General features: G+C 47.1%; 1 protein-coding gene across 7 annotated transcripts in view; it reads right to left on the reverse strand.

Annotated features, from left to right (window-relative positions):
• The window catches only part of LOC142563919 (uncharacterized), a 253,141-nt gene that overhangs the window by 136,207 nt on the left and 94,400 nt on the right, over positions 1-22,534 (reverse strand). For all 7 annotated transcript variants that reach the window (XM_075674643.1, XM_075674639.1, XM_075674642.1 and 4 more), the window contains exon 17: positions 512-552. In XM_075674643.1, coding sequence (XP_075530758.1) covers positions 512-552 — 41 coding nt within the window. The remainder of the gene's footprint in view (positions 1-511; positions 553-22,534) is intronic.

Raw genomic sequence — 22,534 nt, forward strand, 5'->3', positions numbered from 1 at the left:
CGTGCGTACGCTATACGCAAGGGGTCGTTTAGCGTTCCGCGCATGCACAGTAACGACCTGCCATATTATAGTGTATGCAATGCTATAGCGTACGCTAAACTAAAACTGTCTATTAACTGCCAAACGAGTGGAGTAATGTGTTTCTGCGACTAGATGCCACAGCACATTGCTTGTGCTCTCAAATGAAACATAGCATGTGGCATACCGAAAGCGTGAAGTTGGCTAAATAAGTTATTTGACGTAAATGAATGCCTAAAGGGTGTGGTCGCAACATATGGAGTAGTTGGTTTGTTCGATTCAGAAAAAGTGCTTAGTTAATAGAACTAGTTATTCAATACAACGTGTCACACGTGAGAAACACCTGCACTGTGAAACGCAGTGAGGGTTCAATGATCGCACCACTTTGTTAACTTCCGTACCATTGCCTGCTGAGCACTGAACCCAGTTTAACGACCCTAAAAAGGCCATTACGCATTTAGAAATAAGAGGGATGCTGGAAAGTTGTGCTCACCGGCATGCGATTCCAGGACCCTGACAGCTTCATCGTTCAACCTGCAGAACGAGTTGTTGGAGGCCAATTAAGTTTACCGGAGCTCGGAAGCATCGGGCACAAAACTTCAAACAAGTGCACAGTATGGTCCACTAATAAAGGGAACACGTAATTTGCATTCGATTCAACATAATTTGAATGCATTATCAACTGCATAAAGAAAAGTGCTTGATGTGATATATCAGGTCGACCTACACTATATGGGTAAAAAAATATGGCCAAGGCCTTCATTTCAAAAATGAACAGTAACTGGTACCACAATACTAATTTGTGGGTCTCTTTAACAGTGGACAATCCTGTACTGACTTTCCCAGCTAAATCACCGGACGATTTCAATTAAAATTTCGTATAAAGATAGGATTTCACAGTGAGCATGGTTTAACACCATGTTTTTTGGCATTGCCACTTTCGTCCACAAATAACAATCAGACAGCACACATCATGCATGTTGTCTGTGGCGACACCACTCTGAAGCTTTCTATTTCACTGCAAAAGAACAGCGGGTCTTTCTGTCACAGCTATAGAGGACTTTTTTCTTGCCATAGCTGTGGCAGATGGTGTCATTATTTTGATTCAGTCGAACAGAACATTTCTGAGTGGAGTCACGACAGATGACGCCCAGTTGAATTCATTGTGGACAAAGCTGGTACTAATGCCAGAAAATATGGTACTAAAACCAAATTTGCTGTAAAGTGCTACCATTAGGCAAAAGTTTAGCTACAAGAGTCATACTACTTGCTTGACTATGACTACGACAGTAAGACATAAGTTTGCAATTGGTCAGCCAGCGGGCAATGTGCAAATAAATGGTAAAGCTAATACATGCACAGACCTAGGTGCACTCTCAGTTAAGTTAGCCGTGCAGGATGCACCAAAAGCACATAAATTAGTGCAGACTAATGCTTCCTAGACCATCACAGATATTACTAGACCTTGACCTTACAGCCTGTGTTTGTGGCTCAACAAAATGGCTATCTAAGTTGTTAAAACTTAAGGCACGAAGTGAGCCATTCAAACTTTTTCACCAGCATAAGCTGACACATATAGCTCCGGTGACCGTAATGCAGGCTATGGTACATTCTCTAGGCTTCAAAAATGGGTGCCAACAAAATTTCTCATGTTCTTGCCTAAAGTGATGGCAGCGTTTGATATCTAAGAATCTTGCTTGTAGGATGGAAATGTCACCTTCCATTTCCAATACTGCAAGCTGACTTTTCCCATGGCATCACATGTTCCTCAACCTTGGAGTACAATTAAAGTTAAAGCAGTGATTAACTGCAATGCCGAGATGCAAGTTGGCCTTCAATTATCACAACATCACAAGTAAAATTTCAGTGTTTATCATCACCTGGCAATGAAGGGCATCAAAGTGCAACATTGCAATGCTGCTTTGATTGCACTACATTAGGTGATTTCCAGTAAAGTTCCAGTACACAAGTACCATGCACCACACAGTTCACTGGTTGTGGCACTAGTCATACACCAATACTGAAAGCCCTTACATCAGCACTATGCATAGTCTTTCCTCTAGAATCATGCACAGTACAGCCTCCAAGCAAACTTAATTCCATAATGAGCAATCAATGAACTTAAGATGAACACATGAAACACACACGTATACAGAAGTCTCATCAATGCAACAATGGCATGGTGGGAATGTCCCTATTTCAACAGTCACGGTATACTGTACAGTGATACCTAGTCAGACTCCTGCAGGATCACTACCAGGAAAAAAAGAATAATGCCCAGGAATGTCAACTCTCTACTATTATGGGCATCAATTTTCTCATCCACAAAGTCACAGAAGTACTCAAGCAGCATGCTGCTACAAGCAAAAAAAAGGGTTGAGCAACGGGGAGCGTGCACTTCGCTGACAGGAGAGCATGGTGCGCCTTGCACATGCATCACAATGCATCACGCGACATTTGAGACAGAGGTGACTACTGCGTTTTTGTCACGAGCAGCAGGAAGAGATGTTCGTTCTCAAACCTCTGGGGCTGCCGTGAGCCACACTGCGAAACGCAGCTGCCCATTGGCTAGCTCGCCGGATGGTGTAGTCTAGCTCTGGCCAATTGCCTTGTTTGTGCCACGGTGGCGGTGTCTTTCCCAAGGTCACCACACATTGTGGCTCACTGATAGGGCAACAGAAAGAAAAAGAATGACAATGCCCAAGTCAGGTCAGAGAAGAGGCAACCTGTAATTGACTGCAAAGCATAATAGTATGGTTTCTTCAGGTGGATGTGATATACAGCAGAGCAATCAGCACAAGAAGGACAAGAAGGAGAGACACAGACAAGAGCACTAAACCAGCAGACAAGATTTCCTTTATAGATCCTTTATGACGACTAAGGCTAATCTCTTCATTTTGGAAACTGGCTGTAGAATGAAGAACAAGGTAAACATAGAAGACAGGACACATCCAGTCTTCCATCCTGTATTGACCATGTCCTCTGCTCAGTCTGTCTTTTCCTAACATGCACTGCTCACTGCTGCTCTAATCTATTGCTCCCTTGCCACTTGTCCATGGCTTCTATATCTTGGCTTGAGGTACTGGTAATCGCTCAAGTTCTTTCTGTATTTAGGTGCCTGATATTATAAAAAATATAAAATAATAAGGAAACGACAAGGGCATTGCTACAGTACTTAAGGTCAACAGGTCTCTGCAACTGATTATAAAATTTATGCGCACCTTCAACTGTGTGCCCAACAAGTGCTCTCTCTCTCTCTCTTCCACTCTCTTTTAACCCCTGTTTATCCCCTTTGCCTAGCAGAGGGTATCAAATTAGACATGTGTCTAGTTCACCTCTATGCCCTTCATTGCCTTCACACTCTGTCTACCTATCAGTGCAGTGGCCCTCTCTGTGTCAAGTCTTCTTCAGCTGTTTCTTTGTCCCTAGCCCAATATTTCTTGCCTTGCTTCTTCAAGTAACCGGTGTGTTTCTTCAAGTGGCTGTACAAAGTTTCAAGAAGACTTCTTCAATTACCGACAGGTTAAGGAGCCCTCCTCAAGCAAGATCAGAAACACGCACAAGACACAACATGTACGAAAAAACTCTGGTACGAAAGATTGAAGTACGAGCGTGATTTTAATCCTTAGAATATGGGAATGTAGATGCCTTGTTTATCAAGCTGATGATGAATCACACCACTTTACAAAGACAGCACACAAGAATGTACAGCACATTTCACATAGGTACCCTTGGAAGACATCATCAAATGCCAGTCACCACCTGTTCACAAATACACGAAAGAAAATATGAAAACAAAGTTGACAACCTGCACACACTGTGCAATCTTCAATGGAGCGACCAGTGCCTCCATTCTCATTGCCTCACTAGTGATTACCTGGAGTGTCATCTCTTGAATGATTTGACTTGCACTAGAACATGCCATGACATTTATGTCATGACCTATCATTTATGTTTGCCACACACTATTGTCATACTATGCCAGTTTTGGTACATACCAAGTTAATCAAACGACCATGAGCGCACCATGAGGTAGGCGGCTAGACAGGTAGATACTGTAAAGGTGGCAAATGTTCACAAAGAGATGCTTCACAATTAAAATGAAATATGACTTGGTCATGGACCAACTGCTATGGTTATTTTTATTGCTTGCTAATGCATGTTCCATACAGGCTTCAACTGGGAACTGGTACAAGTCTTACTTCAATTCGCATATGTGTGCAGAAAAAAAGATCAGCTGATAGTCGACACACACTGATGTTTTCTTGTCATCTTTTCACATTGCTGAATATATTCAAGAAGGGAAGAATGCTTTTACAGGAGAAATGTGTTCTAATAAGGACCCTGAGCTGCTGAATGCAAGGTGGCACACTTCACTGTCTTTATCGAAGATGCCTGCTTCCTAGGTCAATCGCACAAATATCGTGCGATTTGTTGGTTTCAAAGACAATGTGAGAGATCGAACTAGTTGGTATTTAATGAACAAGATCTTTATGTGCAGAAACTATGGACATTAGAGTGGACAATCATAACCACCAGCGAAGTAAAATACACTTGGTTACAGCAATATTAGCTGTATTTTTCTGGTTGGGCTCTAAGCCACCAGGTGGCAGCACCATGCAGGCCATTCACGTTTGCACCTCTGCTGATCTGGTAAAATACCAGTCCCGCTTGTGTTCACCCGAATATCGGACACACTAAAACTCTCTACTGAAGAGATATGCCTCCTATGTGTGGCTCCTATGTGGGTTATACACATAGGAGCCACAAGGGAAAACAATCCACTAATCCAATAAACTAATCTAATCCAATCCAATCCACTAATCCAATACACCAATCCACTAATCCAATACACAAGGGAAAACAACCCGAGAGTTTTCAAAGTGGTATAAGATCTAAATCAGCAGCTAGAAATTGAGGCATACATATCTCACGTCGGATAAAACTTCTTCTATGAAAGCATGTTCTCGATAGTAAAATTTGGTTGCAAGTTAATGGTTATGCTTGTCTTATCCCTTGTGTGTTTATGGTTTCTTCACGCTAAACAATTTCAGTTTTAAACCTCAAAAAGCACTGTATGTGTGACATAAGTACAGAAAATACTGACAGCCACGCAAGTACACTGCCATAACCAAACCTTTGAGAGCTTTATCATAAAAGAGAGTTGCAAGCATACATATATGGAATGCCAGCTGGTATGCATATAATGTAATATAGGATCTCACATAGTGGAATACTAGATGGTATATTATCGAACAAGCTGTATAGCAAAATACTATGAAAGGGAAAAAGTCATACACTCGAATGTAGCACAAAACTACAAACGAAACCCATATACATTTCTGAAAAAGTTTCGCATTCGAGAAAAAATTTGTCTTTGTAAGGGATTCAAACCCGGGACCAATGCCTTTCTAGAGCAGTCGCTCTACCATCTAGCTAGCCAGGAGGCTAGCAGATCGCAGTGCAAGGGCTAGCCCACACGGTTATCTGAGAAACCCAAATAGGTTTCCTTTGTAGCTTCGTGCTACATTTGGGTGCATGACCATTTTCCCATTACATGAGATTTCCTCCACCTTGCAGGATTCCGCAGAACTGATATGCCATAACAGAATATCGGCTGGCATATAACCAAATACCAGACAGTATATAAAAGAATACTGGAACATATTGAAGCAAGCACAAAAATTTGCTGCAACTTCCTCTCATACAGTTTAAACAAAGAAACTTTGTCTTAATCTTTGTTAACTGCATTCCATGCATCTGCATACTTAAACTTGATGACAGTGACAATCATCACAAAGGAACCTTCGCAAGATTTCATTTTTCAGAGATGTGCAGTGTCGGTTAATTTTCCAAGGCAAAGTCACCGTGTGGTGATGATCATGACTTCCTCAGAATTTGGCATTAGGTTTTAATTGTTTTTAAAACTATTCCTTAAATTCTTAAACCATAGTTTTAAATCACCTTCTGTAAAGACGAGTCAATGGTGGTAACTTGAAAAGGGAAAACAATCCGAGAGTTTTCAAAGTGGTATCAAATCTAAATCAGCAGCTAGGAATTGAGGCATAAATATCTGACGTCGGATAAAATGGGGGCAAAGCACTGAACTTAGCCAAACTACCTTGACAAATTTTACCAGAGCTATATACATCCCTAAAAAGTCACTGAAGTAACAAAAACTCCTAGATGGAAAAGTTGTTAAGATAAATAAAAATTTCTAAATTTAGCAAATTTCTTGCTAAGTTACCAACACTGGAGAGATGTCCAACTGAAGATCACTGCAAGCTCAATACAGTTGATAACAGGTTTAAGAATGTTTTGCTACACTAAATCTCTCCACTCAAAAAGCTCCCCAATAACTGTGGCAATAGACACAAAACCGTTGTGAAAGATGATGACAAAGAAAGAAATAGTTGAGGCCATCAATTCCCACACAGATAAATGTGGCCAAGAACAATAGTCTACAGGTTCCGACAGCATCAAACAAGTGCCCCTTTTTGCCGTTCCAGAACAGCCAATGTGATAGGCAAAGGAGCACAACTCCCACAATTGGAGAAAACAACAATCTCAAAGGAAGAAAAAACAAGGAAGTGAAAGAAAAAAAAATGCCAAGGAGCACAACCAAGCAGAAGGAGTATTCAAGCAGAACCCAGCTCTGGCACGCAAAGATAAACTTTCACAAGGCGTGCTCAAAAGGATTTGCCGGTGGAGACGAGGGTCCCAAAATAGCGAGTGGGGGAATCCAGCAGGCAGCGCTGCAGTCAGGCGAGAAGAAAAATTCAAAGCAACAGTCGATGAGAAAAATCGGGAAGCGGCGCCCACGCACGGGCACCGGCAGCGGAATGCACGGCTGCTTTCTATGGCTATCATTCCGGCATAGAGTCGCCGGGTTCGACGTGTTTCATAACACGAGCGACGTAAGAGGCCGAGAAGGGCTCCGGGAAGGCGCGCGCGCGCGCGTGAACGTTCTGTAAAACGCGCGCCGCGCGGCCGCGGTTACAACTGGCGCGAGTCGTCCGAAACAAAGAAAAAGAAACGAAAAAATACAAAACAAGACACGCGCGCCAGGCCGCGACAAGTCGTTGCGAAGAATCGCTGCCGACGAAGACGCAGCACACACCACCGACAAACTCGCACTTGCAAACGACTTCGCGACGAAGCTCGTGGAGAGGCAGCGCGGGCACCACATTGCAAACGGGTCCACGCCAACGTCCCGAACAGGGCAAACCGAAGGCACGCGGAAAGCGAAACCGGTTGCAGTTGCAGCCAAACGCATCACGCACCGGGACGCAGCACGGCGCCGTCGACATCGGCAGGGAAACGTCAGGGCGACGGTGGCTCATTATCTCCCAGGAGATCGTGCGCGGCGGCGGCGGCGCCTTTGAACGTGCACGCCGCTCCCTACGCTGGCGGCGGAGACGTCAGCATCACACCGCCCGGGAGCGAGTCCGCAGAGCGACAGGCTCACGCGGCCGTACGCAAGGCAGTTCCCTCAAGGACGACGACCTACTTTCCCGCCGGAGGAAGAGGAAAAGGGGAGACGCCGGGATAAAGAGGGAGGAAAAGTCGGGAAGCCGGCGAAAAGGGGGTGCGCGAAAGAGGTGTGTGTGGGGATGGGCGCGACAGACTCCGTAGGGAAGGAAGAGGTCTGCGTGTAGCCAATTGAGGAAAGGAACGGGAGTGCGGCTGGGGTGAGACGATGAGAACAGACGAGACGAAGTGGGGGGTAGGCGGGAGGGGTACGTGGAGAATCGACAGTGAGGAAAGGGGAGAGAGGTGTGCCTTGGCGAGAAGGCGAGTAAAGATAAAGGGACAGCGCTGGGGATGACGCGGCGAGCGCAATCGGATTGCGTCGGCGACGACGACGCGCTGCGGCGGACAAATCGGGAAGAGGAGCGCGCGTGCGCGCTCACGTTTCTCGGCTCTCCCGACGTTCCTTCCCTCTTCCGATCCTCATCCTCCCAGCTGGAAAAGAAAGGGGAAAGTGCGGGAAAGCGAAAGAAACGCGTCAGAGAAGGAGAAAGAAAGGGAACCCCAATCGATATCCTCCTGATGCGCGCTCCCCATTTCTCTCCACCTCCCGGGAGCGAAAGGGAAATAGCGAAAGCCACGGAAAAGGTTTTCGGTGTCGTCTGTTATAGTTTTGTGCCTCGTACGCCATGTCGTTTTGTGTGTCGTCTGCTTGCGCGTTCGAGCTTTACGTAAGAGGGAATTGTGGAGGAAATGGGGGAACACATGGAGGGGAAAGAAGGCTCCCGCTTCGTCCTGACGAAATGAAGCAAGCGTGAGGCGTATATATTTCGGCTCGCTCGCTCGCCGGCAGTCCCGTTTATGTAAAGTAGCCAATATAGAGGGGGCGGCGGCGGTCACCGCGGAAATGGTCCGTTTCTTTCAAAGTGCGTTCCCGTGTCGAAATGGAAAGGCGGCGACAAAGCACATACAGCATTCGATCGAATCACTGGACGCAGGGACCGCGGAACGAGTTTGTACAGCTCGGAACTCATTGTCTGGACACGTCGGCGAATAAAGGGGGGGGGGGTGCGGAGATTAACTGCAGTCGCATACGCAGCAGTGTACACGTCCCATTCCCGTCACCTCTCATGCCCTATTCCCTTTCTTCCCTCAACCGCAAAATAATAAGAAAATGTCCCGGGATAGCGGGACCTCACGCGCACGCTGCCCACTGATCGCAGAAATACGGCCATTCAGATATATTAGGCTCTTTTGGGAAACAGCGGGCTCTTTAATCGGGCCTGCGCACAAAACGACCCGAGAACGAAAAAAGAAGTCCACAGGATGGCAGCTTTCCAAACGGCGCTATATTAGACGGGACGAAAAACGCTGCGTCGTCTCGCAGAGCTGCTTTTAACAGTGCGAAAAATTGAGAATGAGAAGTAGCCCTATAGGATGAAAGTGTTCTTTCTTTCGGGCGCCAGGATGGAAGAAGTACATGGCCTAGCTGACTCACTCCACTTTTTCTTTGAATCTCCGCAAGAATAATGTAAAGCAGCTGCGCTTGCTGCTGTTCTAGAAACCATCGTAAACCCTAAGCAAGCACTCGCGTTTGCTGCCATTCACTCTGCCACCCCGTCTACCTCGATATTAACGCCAATTATGTTATCCGTTCGCTCCTACCTTTCCCCACTCACTGCATTTTATAGGGATCGCTTTAATTTCGACCCCCTGAGGTTGTTAAACTTGCACCCAAGCGGGAATCGAACCCGGGACCTCGTGCTCAGCACCAAAGCGACACATCCTGTACTCCATCTTACACAAGTCGCTTGCAGCCCTGTGGAAGCTGCAGGACTCCTTAGCCAATAGGATGGCCGAATCCCCGTCGAGATGCTTATTTTAGCGTCGAGTTGGGCTACGTTGGTCAAGGTTCGTGATTAGCGGCATAGCGCAGAGGGCAAGGACGAAGCGAGACCACTAACACGACGCTGACGATGCGTGTCGTCTCGCTTTGTCCTTGTACTATGCGTTGCCGCTAATTATGAACCTCGAGATGTGTTCATCCGCGGCGCCGTGTCCACTGCTATCCCCCCCCCCTGATGCACTTTGCGGTATACGACGTGCACGCGCAAAGGTCCTAACGTGTCAAGTGCGAAAGTTGTAGGTTCGGTTCCCACCTGCGGCAAGTTGTTTTTCATCCACTTTAATTTCCATTAACTTATCGTTTCTTTATTTTCATTTATTAAGCACAAGTAATTTCCCCTATGTTGTCCTGGGTGTCAGTGTTTGTTGGCTTTTTATGATATGACTAATAAAAATCGGGCCCCTCGGTTAACCCCCTTTCTTCTCGTGTCGCTGTAATGTATCATGTGCCATGCAAAAATACAGGCTTCTCACCCCGCCAAGAAGCCGTGCAGTTACGTCCGGAATTATATTTCGCTGCGCAAGGACGTCACCTGTGTGTAACTCGTTCCTTCGGCAGTGCTGCCAAACGACATGTGAGCCATTTCGGCAGATCAATATAACGCGCGATAAACGAGGTCATGAGGAGACGGGGGGCAACCCCAGTAGGGAAATCTCAAGTTTTTGCGCGCGTGTGTGTGTGTGTTTGTGAACGTTTCCTGCAACTTTCGCATAGGAGCACCAACGCATGTCCTATGCATTAATTCCCACGCGATTCCCTCAAAAATGCATGGTACACAGTACAAAGACGGGGTACGCGACCGTTTCTTTGTTTTTTACACTCCACCCCCACCTGAATGCGGCCGACGCGGTCGGGAATCGTACCCGCGACCTCGCCCAGCAGGTATCGACGACGCCGCAGTCACGGAGCGGGTCCCCAACAATCTCGCAGTTAAAAGGTGTTGTTTAATATACGGCGGGGGGGGGGGGTGGCAAGAGCTAAAACAGCTAAAGAACGCCCTCCGCTACAGGGCTCGATACTCGAGCCCTGTAGCGTCACATGCCATGTCACATGTCATGTCATGTCACATGTCATGGCATGTCACATGCGTCACATGTCATGGCATGTCACATGCGTCACATGTGTTCACATGCCACCGGTGTACGCTCCATCCGTTCACTTCGTGCTCCTCATCGGACGGGCTGCTCCAGGCGAGCGTCCAAATATAGAGCTGGAGTCCGACCGCCTGCGGCTGCAAGAGACGCCGCAATCAGTTAACTTGGCCGCGAGACCGCATAATATGCCCACCGGACCGGAACGGGGGGCACTTAGGGCGACGAGAACACGTGCAGAACAAGCGCAACCTTTATGAGAGCTGAAAAGGCGGTTTCGAAAAGGACGCGGGCGCGCATGTATATATAGATACGTATAATTATATACCAGGCGAAATTACCTACCCTTGCGGTAAAGGAGTTTTAAGCGCCTCGTGGCTGAGAAATTTGACGACGTGAACTTTGAACACGACTCACTCGCCCACTCTAGAACTCTGGGCTTCCTTTAGAGGGACCTTAACGCAAACGGCCACGTAGGCTCGAAGTCGTACTGCACAGCGGTAACTATAGGAGCCGCCCTGGAAACGTTCCACGTCGAATTTTTACAAAGGGACGCTATAAAGACATGCATTAACTTAGGCTGTAAGAGGCGCAAGGGCGCAAGACCGGTGCATGGCTACGCCGCGTTGAAGTTATACCGCTTCATGGCTCGCTGTAATATGTAACGGTTAAACTCGTTCTTGGGCTATATATAGTTTGTGGGTACAATTTTTTTTTTGCAGTAAGTTAAGCACGAAGTAAACGACCCCACTTACAAAGTGCGCTAGTCCCATTTACCTCTGCATGTGCGATCGTTTCTTTAGCCAAGGCCCCCGGATAAAAAAATATGGCTGCGGCTTAGGTCAGCTAGCCCTGGATATGCAAAGCAAAAGCTTGGTTTAGCCGGGTTAAGTCTTGGTTTCACTTGCTTAACCTTTGATTTAGCTGAAATTTTAGGAATACGATCATTGTTAAGCCAGGCATGACGGCTGTGCCTAGGCCGGTGGTTAGACATGACTGTGATTAGGCTTGGGTAGACAACGCATCGCTCGACGGCGCGAAGCCTGTTGGGCCACAGGGAAAGCGCAAGTGCTAGATATGCAAAGAGACGCAGCGAACACGCGCAGCGTCGAAGCGCAAACGAACAGGGCGCGAGCGCGGTCGCTACATTGATCTCGACGGTGCGACGTCTGTTCCATTCCGGACCATCTAACAGGGTGTCTACCAAGTTGACACTTCCAAAATCCCTGAGCTTTCCAGGTTTTCCCTGAGTGCCTCTGCGAAATTCCCTGAGTGATGCAGAACTGTGTTTTATGTCAAGATGGACTGAAACCATATCGCCCGATGCTGTCACTCTCTAGTAAGCATACGAAAAAAAAAACGACTTAGTCCAATTCGAATACTAAGGAGAAGTGTTTATGTTATTCAAAAAGAGAATAGAAGGGAGGGGTTAGTAAAATGCAGAGCAAATAAAATGTCGTCGAAAAATATTGCGAATCGAGTCGGACATTCTCAAATACGAATAAAGTGGAGACGCATACAGAAGCAAATATTTTCGAATAGGAGCTATTTCTATCAGCTGATAGCAAGCTCAGTGGTATGAGGCCCGAACGTTGTCACAATTGAGATTCTCAACAACTCGTAAGTCAACCTCAACTGTCCTGACATACTCTCAGCCCGGGCACGACGCCTCAGTGTTGTGTTTCACTGCTTTAAAGAGTTTATTTTGGTTTGGATGAGGGAGGGACACCTGCATCGCGCCATCAGCGAACACTTTGTTTTTTGAGCTCAAGCTCCTTCAAAACGGCGGCAGCAAGCTTCCTTTGCCCTTTATTCCTCAATGTGTAGATCATTTCTGTTCTTGTCCTCCTTCCGCCACTCGTTCGCCCCAAGGACCGTTTGAAGCATCTTGGTCAGTTGCACAGTCCACGACCGATTTTTCGAACTCCCTAGGGGCCGCGAAAACGTCCGAAATATCGGCCAGATGGAAAAAGATAAATCTATGTCATTTACTGCCCTTAGGGGCTCAAATCGCCACAGGCACGTTCGAAAACTCTTTGAAGGCTTGTCGGTACACATACTAGGCATATCGGTGCTCGTACTGCGACAGGAAATACCGGGTGCACGTGTGTATAATTAAGGAATACATACTGTGTCCAATGGCAATAGCCCCTTCTCGCGCTTGTTAAGCAGGGTGTCTACCAAGTTGACATTTCCAAATTCCCTGAGTTTTCTAGGTTTTCCCTGAGCACCTTTGCGAAATTCCCTGAATGAGCCAGAACTTTGTTTTATGTCAAGACAGGCTGACACCACGTTGCCCGATGCTGTCACTCTCTAGTAAGCATGCTGAAACAAAAAAATAACTTAATCCAGTTTGAATTGTAAGGAGTAATATCTATTTTATTTAAAAATAAAACAGAAGGAAGGTGTTAGTAAAATGCACAGCAAAAGAAATGGTAAAGCCCATTCCAAATTGAGTCCAACATTTTCAAATACGAATGAAAAGGAGATGCATACATAAGTAAATATTTTTTAATATCAGCTATTTCTATCAACTGATAGCAAGCTCATCTGTATGATGTCCTGAACTTTGTCACAACTAAGGTTCTCTCTCAGCAGCTGAGAAGTCAACCTCAACTGTCCTGACATACTCTCAGCCCTTACACAACATCTCAGTGTTGGGTTTCACTGCTTAAACAATTTATTTTGGTTTGGATGAGGGACACCTGTGTCTCAGCGTCAGCCAACACTTAGCTTTTTTAGCTCAAGCTCCTTCAAAAAGGCAGCAGCACCCTTCCTTTCCCGTTAATTCCTCAGTGCGTCGGTCCTCTCTGTTCTCATCCTCCTTCTACTACGCTTTCACCACATGGTTCATCTGAAGCATCCTCTTGGTCAGTTGTACAGTGAACATTTGATTTTTCGGACTTCCAAGGGGCCGCAAAAAAAAAATGAAAAAAAAAACGGGCAGTCTGAAAAAAATTAATGCATGTCTTTAACTGCCTTTAAGGGCTAAAATTACCACAGGCACGTCTGAAAAAGCTCTAAAGGCCTGCCAGTACGCTTATTAGGCATATCAGGGCTTGTACTGTGACAGGAGACGGGGTGCACGCATGTGTAATTAAGGAATACATACTGTGTCCCGTGACAATTGCCCCCTTCCCACGCTTGTTATGCTTCACCGCCTAACAATAATGTACTGAGGCGAAGCTAACTTTCGGAGACTAGCATTACGCAACGCGCTGTGCTCTGCGAGCTTCAAAGCCAATCGCGAGGATTACAAAGGCGGAGTCGGTGCCATTAGTGATAGAGGTGAATTCTTTCAATGAAAAACACGGCACCGCACGGCAAGAAGCTTAATAGCGAGCTAGGCCTAACGTTGCCGCGGTGGTGGTTACGGCTGCCAGCGGATCTGCCTGCGAGAGTGCCGGTTCGAGGCGGCGAGATAATCAAAATAGCGGCGGTGGCGGCTTTGATTAATGCCATTTCAGACTTGCAGTCAGGGCAATATACATTGACTAGATGGAGTACATGGTGGTGCCGCAAAACCGTGAAATTATCGGGCATGTCCGAAAAATCGGGCGTCTAGAAAATAGGTCGTTAACTACTCTGGCAATACATCGTGCCGATGACACGGCGTCGATGACGATTCGTTGCGATTCCTCTGTTACTGGAGCCAGCACTAACACGACTTTCGTTCCCTTTCAATAAAGTTACAGCTAATTTTCCCTGATAGAAGCACAAATTCCCTGAGTTTTCCCTGAGTTTTTCCAGACTGTTCAAATTCCCTGAGAATTCCCGGTTTTCCCGGTTGGTAGACACCCTGGTTATGCTTCACTGCAGTACTTTTGCTAAGCTTCACCAAGGAACATTTGTGTACGGAGGCAAAGCTAACTTTCGGTAACCGGCATTATGCAACGCACCGTGCTTTCCAAGCTTCTAAGCCAATCGCGAGGACCACAAAGGCGGAGTCCGTGCCATTGCTAACAGCAGCGACTTCTTTCAATAAAAAACACGGCGTCCAACGGCAAGAAGCTTCATAGCGAACGTCGGAGCATCTAGGCCTAGCGTTGCCGCCGTGGTGGCTACGGCTGCCGGCGGATCTGCGTGCGAGAGCGCCGGTTTGAGGCGGCAAGGTAATCAAAATGGCAGAGGTGGCGGCTTTAATTAATGCCGTTTCAGACCTGCGGTCACGGCAAAACCTCCGGGAAATCGGACGGCGAAGAGTTCTTAAGTTTGAAATTTCAAACGTTCTGGTACATTGACTCTACGGGGTACGTGGTGGTGCCGCGAAGCCGTCCAAATTATCGAGAATCCGGAAAGTCGGTCGTTGACTGTACATTGGCAACTCCTCCAGCCGACGACAGGGCGTCAAAGACGATTCATTGCGATTCCTGTCTGTTACTCGAGCCAGCATTACCTTGACTTTCGACCCTTTCAATAAAATTACAGCTAATTTTCCCTGATAGAAGCACAAATTCCCTGAGTTTTCTCTGAGTTTTTCCAGACTACTCAAAATCCCTGAGAATTCCCGGTTTTCCCGGTTGGCAGACATCCTGTCTAAGTGAAGCAGCTCGCCGGCCGATATCCGCGGGGTGGGCAGACGCCGCTTGGCGACGACGGCTCAAAAACCTCCCGCGCAACGCTCAAAGACGTCCCCGGCCCTCGCTCTCATCCACGGCCGAACTTGCGCTGACTAGGCGAGCGCTGCGCTCCTCTCAGCCACGCGCGCGGCGAGTCACGTGGTCAGGCGGCGACCTAGCTGCAGAGGGCGCATGCGCCAAGCCGGCGGCGCGGCGCGTTGCCAAGGCTACGGCGTTGCTGCGGTCAAATGAAGGTCAAATTGCAGGCGACGGCGAAACTCGCCTCGACGCGGTTAGTAAAGCTATCGCTTTAACAGGTGCGGCGTGCCACGTCAGGCGGGCCGCAATGGGAGCGAATGTCAGAGCCGTAGTTGCATTCTCGACCGCTTGGCTGGCCCGAACGGCGCTAGCTCTCGGGGACGGGACGCGTCGGTTTCCACGGGCGACGGCACTCGAAGCGCGTCCCTCACGTACTTTCTATGCCGATCCCAGACAACAGTCCCAGACTGGTGGCGCCGCGGCGGATGACAAGTGTTTTCGATGCATGCGGGAGGCCACACTTTTTTTTTATGCAGCGGCAGTGGCTTAGCACTAAAGTTATTGCGAAAACCTTCATGGTTGCTGCAGGTTTAAACAAGCACACACTTTGCACGAGATCGGAAGACAGACATACGATAAGCACAGTACTTATCTCTAAAGTTTATTCGATGCAGGCAAGATACATTAAACAAGCATGGAAGGTATACGCAGAACGCCCCGCACACAAGCAGAAATATATCCAGTCTGTGGTGCCGCGGATCTCCGAGTCAAGTCGCTTATCTCCCAGTCAATGTCTTGAGTTTTTAAAGGGATGGTGCAGTGCATCTCTACCGGTCATGCGACCACGTACGTGACGTCACGGAGCTTGGACTGTTCGCTATGGACTGTTCGGAGGATGACTTGATGTGGGTTCTTCATAAAGACAACAATAAGGGTTGTCTGAGGCTGATGACGATGGACATCAAATAAGTATTTTCATTCAATGAAGGTGAATTTAGCTGGTTTCATTTTTTTTCTGTTTGCCTTTGCTAGAATTGCATCACGCTAAGTTTAGCTTGCAAATAAAATCAGGTGTGTGCTCAACTTGCTCGTTGTTTATGAACTGTAATGGAATTTTGATGTTACTTTTCTACTTTGAAATTAAGAAAGTAAGCACACGTTTCAACCACGGATGTGTTAGAATCAGGGAAAGTACCGTTTTTACTGCCTTTGATTCAATTCAACCTACCACATAATTCCAACAATTTTGTCAGTCCCATCAGGGTTGATTTAGCAGAAGTTTAATGTATCTGTAAGAACAACCATGGACATTACAAAAATAGGTGGGTGAGGGCAACAGGGAAGGGACCAGCACCCATTTTTGTTTACCATGAGCAGGCACTTGTGTGATTAACACACATTTTATTTACAATTACAGTCACACCCACTTATAACGGTACCGGTTTTAACAACATATCGGTTACAACAATAAGAAGCTGCTGCACTGTCAACCTTTGTATTTCTTTTTTATGGTGAAATAACCCGCTTACTACAATGCCCCCATGCGGATTATTGGTTATAACGATGAAGTCTGCCTGCAGGGTGTCTGTGCTGAAAGTAATGAAATGCAAAACCCTTGAAAAGAAAGAAAAGGAAATTCAAGTCGCTCAATGATTTCCCACCACTACAATGGACACGTGCTTATTTTCCAGCCTTCTCTGCATCACCAGCTTCGTGCCCCTCTCTGGTCACCCTTCCACCCCTCTGAACACGAATAGGCTGCGCCTATAGCTCTATGGCGTGCCTCCCCCGAAACATGAATGGACCATGCCAATTGTGCCGCTCCCAGATTGCTCGCTGGCCCCTCATTCTGTACAGTTCTGCCAATGGATGAAGGCTCTCATGCTCGTCTTTGTTGGCTGCGTTGAAGTCATTTCTGGTCACATGGTTTCTCAGCCTCGTTTGACTCGCCACCGAAACTGATCCTCCCACTGACCATCAGCAATGCACGACGTTGCCGGTGAAAGAAAACATACTGCTGCAGATTTGGAAGAGCAAACGAAGAGGCAATCGCTGCGAACATACATGCATGGGATAGCGATGGCAACAGTGACGGAAACAATGGCAGCGATGACGCGGTAGGGCAGGCTCCCTCAACGTTGTCCTCGCAAGAGACCCCGCAGATGATTCCCTCCCTCCAAGGCTTCGTCTTCGCGAAGGACCTTCTGCTACAGAAAGTGGAGCAACTGGAGACCTTCTAGAAAAATGTCAGCAAGCTTCGCGTAAAACTAGCAAGGCTGATGAACATGGGCTTTTCTGGTGCAAACCAGTGAGAAGTACGTAGCAAGATGCGCGTGGCAATCTCACCTCAGCATTTTTTCTGGATTTCTAAAGCTGACAGGCTGCCGCAGCAACCTCGCATTTTTTAGAAGCCCCCTTTTGCAGCCACCAAAGCGATGCACCGGTGCAGCTACTGTGTCGCTTGCTGCCCGTGACCCTTCTGTACAGTTGTTATAGCAGTGCCATTCGAATGTGGACGCCAACAGCCGCGGCTTGTTATACATGATTGGAGTGTGCAGGAAGCAGTGACAATCAGTCAAACACAATCAGCAGCCGGATGCAAGGAGGTGGTGGGGAGGGGTGCCGGCCTGCCCGCCATTATAGTTTTCCCGCAACACCTCTGCCGTCCCTCTATCTTGTTTTTTTTTTCATGCAACCCGGTTATTACATTTATTGGTTATAACGAAATTTTTGTGCCACTTGAATATTGTTACAAGTGGGTTCAACTGTATTTATGTTTGCACACTGTCCTTAAAAGACCAGCAAGCTAGGGTTAGACAAGATTTAGGCAATGGTGTTTTTAACCACCGACTTTTTCCGCTACTTTGCTTTTGCCAATTTGTCCTGCTTCAAGAAGTTGTCTGAACAAACTTGCTCGAAGCAAGTAGCCCTCTGTTTGGCACCTTGCATTTCCACAAAAGAGCAGCACAGGCGCCATAACAATTTTTTTCTAGTACGCACCTTTCTTTTTCTGCAATCCTGCTTGCCCCATCTTTCAACACCTTTAAACCCTTTCCCAAAAATTAATTTTTCGCAAAAGCTGAGCAGATTTGTAAAGTCACAGAACGAGCCTAAATTCGCAACCCTTCTGACAAATTCAGGGGAGATGGTAAGTATGTAACCTTGGCTCATTTTGCATGCACAATGCGTGCCCACCTCCAGGGTATCGGGGGGGTGGGGGGGGGGCATGCATTGTGCACACAAAAGATAGGCAACTCTGGTAAAAGGAATAGCCAGCGTTGTTTTTGAAGGCAGACTTCAGTGATTCCTCCAACTCTGAACTGATATAATGCAGCACGCAACAGGATATCAGAGTGCGCATGGCCCACTTCTCAAGAACGGCTCTTTCGCAATGCACACATGTCCCGTATAATCGAAGTTTTCGGCAACCATTTCCCTACAGCCGCGCTCTTCACCCCTTCGTTGTTCCTACTGCGCTCAAAGCTGCACCACTCTGACCACGTCGAGCGACAATCATCCTGTCACAACCATCATGGTGCTGAGCCTTGGTATTGGCAAGGCCTCTGAGATCGGGCAGATCTCGGAGGCAATCGCAGCAGTCCCATCTTTTGCCACCCGAAGGCGCCGTCGTTCTAAGAGTAACATTTTGTTTATTGTGCCACATTTTTTTCTCTCTATCTTTTTTCATATCTTTTTATGCCTCATGCACAGCATAGCTGTGACGTTTAAGAAATATAGCCAATGGTCAGCGTTTAGAACTTGCATGGGATGAAACTTGGAAATGAAAAGTGGCAGAGTTTTCAGAAATGTTGAAGAGTAGATGGTCTTTTCGATATAACTGTGGGCTCTCTGCTGCCAGGAAACGAATAGTACTGTGCTCATATACATTGAATAAAAAATTGTTTAAGAACTAAGCAGGTTTCTTTATATGTTCAAGAATGTTTCGAAGGAAAGGATTACAGTCGAACCCCGCTACAACGAACGTCGCTTCAACGAAATTTTCGCTTCAACGAAATATTTCCAATTCCCCGTCAGCTCGCTATACAAAGTAATGGAACAAATTTCTCATCACAACGAACCATTTTTGGGGCGCGTTTCCGCTTCAACGAAATTTTTGCTATGCGAAGCTCGATTTAAAAATATATCTTACAATAAAACAAGCATATCGCCGCCCATCTATGTACTTCCATAGGCCCACGCTGCTTTGTTTCGCTAAACATTCGCTGGACCAAACTAATCCACTCACTGAAACGCACATGATCACCGCCATAGCTTGGTGTTGATGACTATCGGGCTGGCTGCCTTGCGACAAGGCGCGGGGGCAAGCTCCCGTTTTCTTCCAATCCAATTCAGAGCCGCAACCAATCCGTTGCCAAAGGACGCCGCAGCCTGGCAACAGCAGCGCGTTTGCCCTAGTTTTTTTCACTCGTGCTTGTGCTGCTAGTGCGCTGTAATGAATGCGAGCATGGCGACTTCATCTAGAAAGCGGAAGTTCCTCTCGCTTGAAGAGAAGGCACGGATTATCAGCGCGGCATCCAGTGGCAGGAAAAAGGGAGATGTTGCAGCGGACTTCGGCATCTCACAGAGCACGCTGTCAACGATCTTGAAGTCGAAAGACGCGATAGCGCAAGCTCTTTCTTCGGGGACATCCGCGAAGCGGAAAAAGCTGACGCAAGCGGCTCATGAGGACCTTGAGAAGGCTCTGTACACGTGGTTCCTCGACGTGCGCGCAAAGAAGATGCCGGTCAGCGGAAACATGTTGCAGCAAAAGGCACTTGGCTATGCCTGTATGCTGGGCATCAATGATTTCAAAGCCAGCTCAGGGTGGCTGACCCGTTTTAAGGCCAGGCATGAAATCGTCGCTAAAGTGCTGTGTGGGGAGTCGGCCTCATCAGACGCCGACGCTGCATCTGCTTGGGCATCAGCTACTGTGCCGGAATTAATGGAGAAATATGCCACATCAGACATATACAATGCCGATGAAACGGGACTTTTCTTCGAGCTCCTCCCCTCCAAGACGCTTCACATGAAGGGCCAGCCATGCAGCGGAGGGAAGCATAGCAAAAAGCGTGTGACTGTGCTCCTGTGCTGCAACATGGACGGGTCTGACAAGCGCTGCCCACTGGTGATAGGCAAAAGTGCGAAGCCGCGGTGCTTCAAAGGTGGCAAGAGCCTGCCCGTCAAATATGTTGCCAATAAGAAGTCTTGGATGACACGGGCCGTTTTCAAAGAGTGGCTAACCGCTTTCGACCGTGACATGACGGCAAAGAAACGTAAGGTTTGTTTGCTCATCGACAATTGCTCAGCGCATAACGTTGAAGACGTTCAGCTTCAAAGCGTGGAAGTAAGATTCTTCCCGCCGAATTGCACGGCTTTAATCCAGCCGCTGGATCAAGGTATCATCAATAGCGTTAAAAGCGCTTATCGACAGCGACTGATTCAGCGGCTGGTGTTAAACATCGACACCGGTCGGGCAATCGAAGTGGATTTGTACATGGCTGTACAGATGGTCTCAGCAGCGTGGACGGCAACCAGTCGCAGTATCATCTACAACTGTTTTGTGCACGCCGGCTTTCACTCCGATGCTCAACTGGCAGCGAACTCCACGTCGGACGAGGAAGGCTGCAGTACAATTGCTCCACCCTCCACAGAGGCCAATGCGGCATGGGCAGCCCTTCAGGACTCCGGAGATGTGCCGGCCGATGTTCACATCGGCGACTACATCGCTGTTGACAGTGAAGTGCTAGCTCACGAGGAGCTGAGTGACGAAGCTATAATTGAGGGCGTTCGCCACAACGACGCATCATCGGATGATGACAGCGACGCGGAGGACTTAGCGCCACCACCTGCAATAAAAGTGATGGATGCTTTTGATGTGATCCGCAGATTTTTCGGTGCTCACGATGACGACGTCGCGATGCAACTGTTCACCGAGTGCGAAAGCCGCGCCACTGCACTCGTGGCAAAAAAAAAGAAGCAGAAGAAGCTGACCGACTTCTTTGGAAATAAATGATGTTTTGGGACTATGTGGTCCAACCTGACAGTGTTTTTGGCCTGTTTTCGCCTCAACGAAATTTCGCTTTAACGAAATTTTTCGCGCGCCCCGTCAGTTTCGTTGTAGCGAGGTTCAACTGTACCTCTGCCAAACTTTACAGTGTGTTTTCACCATGATCATGTTTTTTTGATAGAAGCCATAAGAAAAAAATAAAACTACAAACCATTCTAATAGGTAAAAGCTAGGAGTTCCTCCCTGGACCACAATGTATGAGCCATCGTGCTGTCATCACCGTCAGTATCTGCCATCATTAATTGCCCTGACTATCAAGCTGTAATCGCAGTATCTCCTAATAAAATGTGCTTCTATGTTCCACTTACCTGATGACGCGAATTTGCCAGCAGTAACCTGTCACTAGAAATTTTAGACATTTGCTTTCAGAGGGAAGTGTCCGAGCCAAAAATATCTTTAACACACTTCGGCCTGTCAGGGTATTGCAATATTTTGCCACACCACACTAATGCTCCTACGCACTGCCATGTTCCTCAATAGTCAAACCCCGACACAACAAACATATATTACGAAGTAAATCTACAACGGTTCTCCTTGATATCATCCTGTCACAAATTCAGCCGACTTCTCGATGGGACCAACTTGATTGAATCATCCGGCGAGTCAAATTAAACTAAATGCAGAGAAAAGTTAGAGGACGCTTAAGCTTTGCCTTTAAGAGTGGAACATGACAGCATTCGAAGATCCCCGACTGCTTCTCACGCTTTCGGGCAACTGCAGCTTATGTAATGTTTACCGGGAAACGCTGGTGGCGAACACTATGCACGAAGGCAAGCTTTCTGGTAGAAACGCGGCCTCTTGCGTGGGCCGATCCCAAAGTTAGTGTGCAGGCATGCAAACAAAATTATATCATTTTCGGGTTTCTTTTAATGTTTCGCACTTTTCACATTTCAGTCTGAGAAGATTTAGCATAAAATGCATGCACCGCCTGTGTTTTGTTTCATGACAATTCTTTGTGGACTGTCATTCTCATAATTCCGAGGAATAAGTTCGTCAAGAATGTAGGACAAGGTATGAGCAACTTTAGTGATCGAATGGTGTGGCAATGTAACCAGCAAATACCGCATGTCATATAGCGAGGCGTGGCATTTACATATACCTAAATACAGTCGAACACGGATATATCGAACCCACATATAACAAATTATATGTATAACGAAACTCAGTAAAATCCCCATGAAAATTTTTGTATAGTGGTTTTATTTTATATACCGAATTACCTATATAACGAAATTTTTTTGTGATCCCCTTCAGGTTTGATATATCCAAGTTCGACTGTACATACGGAAATCTTTGCTCACGGACAACTCCAGTGGCCCCGACGCCAACACTGACACCGGATTTTCTGTGACATGTGTCCCTTAATGCTGTCGCATTAAAACAT

Source organism: Dermacentor variabilis, chromosome 11, assembly GCF_050947875.1.
Source record: "Dermacentor variabilis isolate Ectoservices chromosome 11, ASM5094787v1, whole genome shotgun sequence".
NCBI lineage: Eukaryota > Metazoa > Arthropoda > Arachnida > Ixodida > Ixodidae > Dermacentor > Dermacentor variabilis.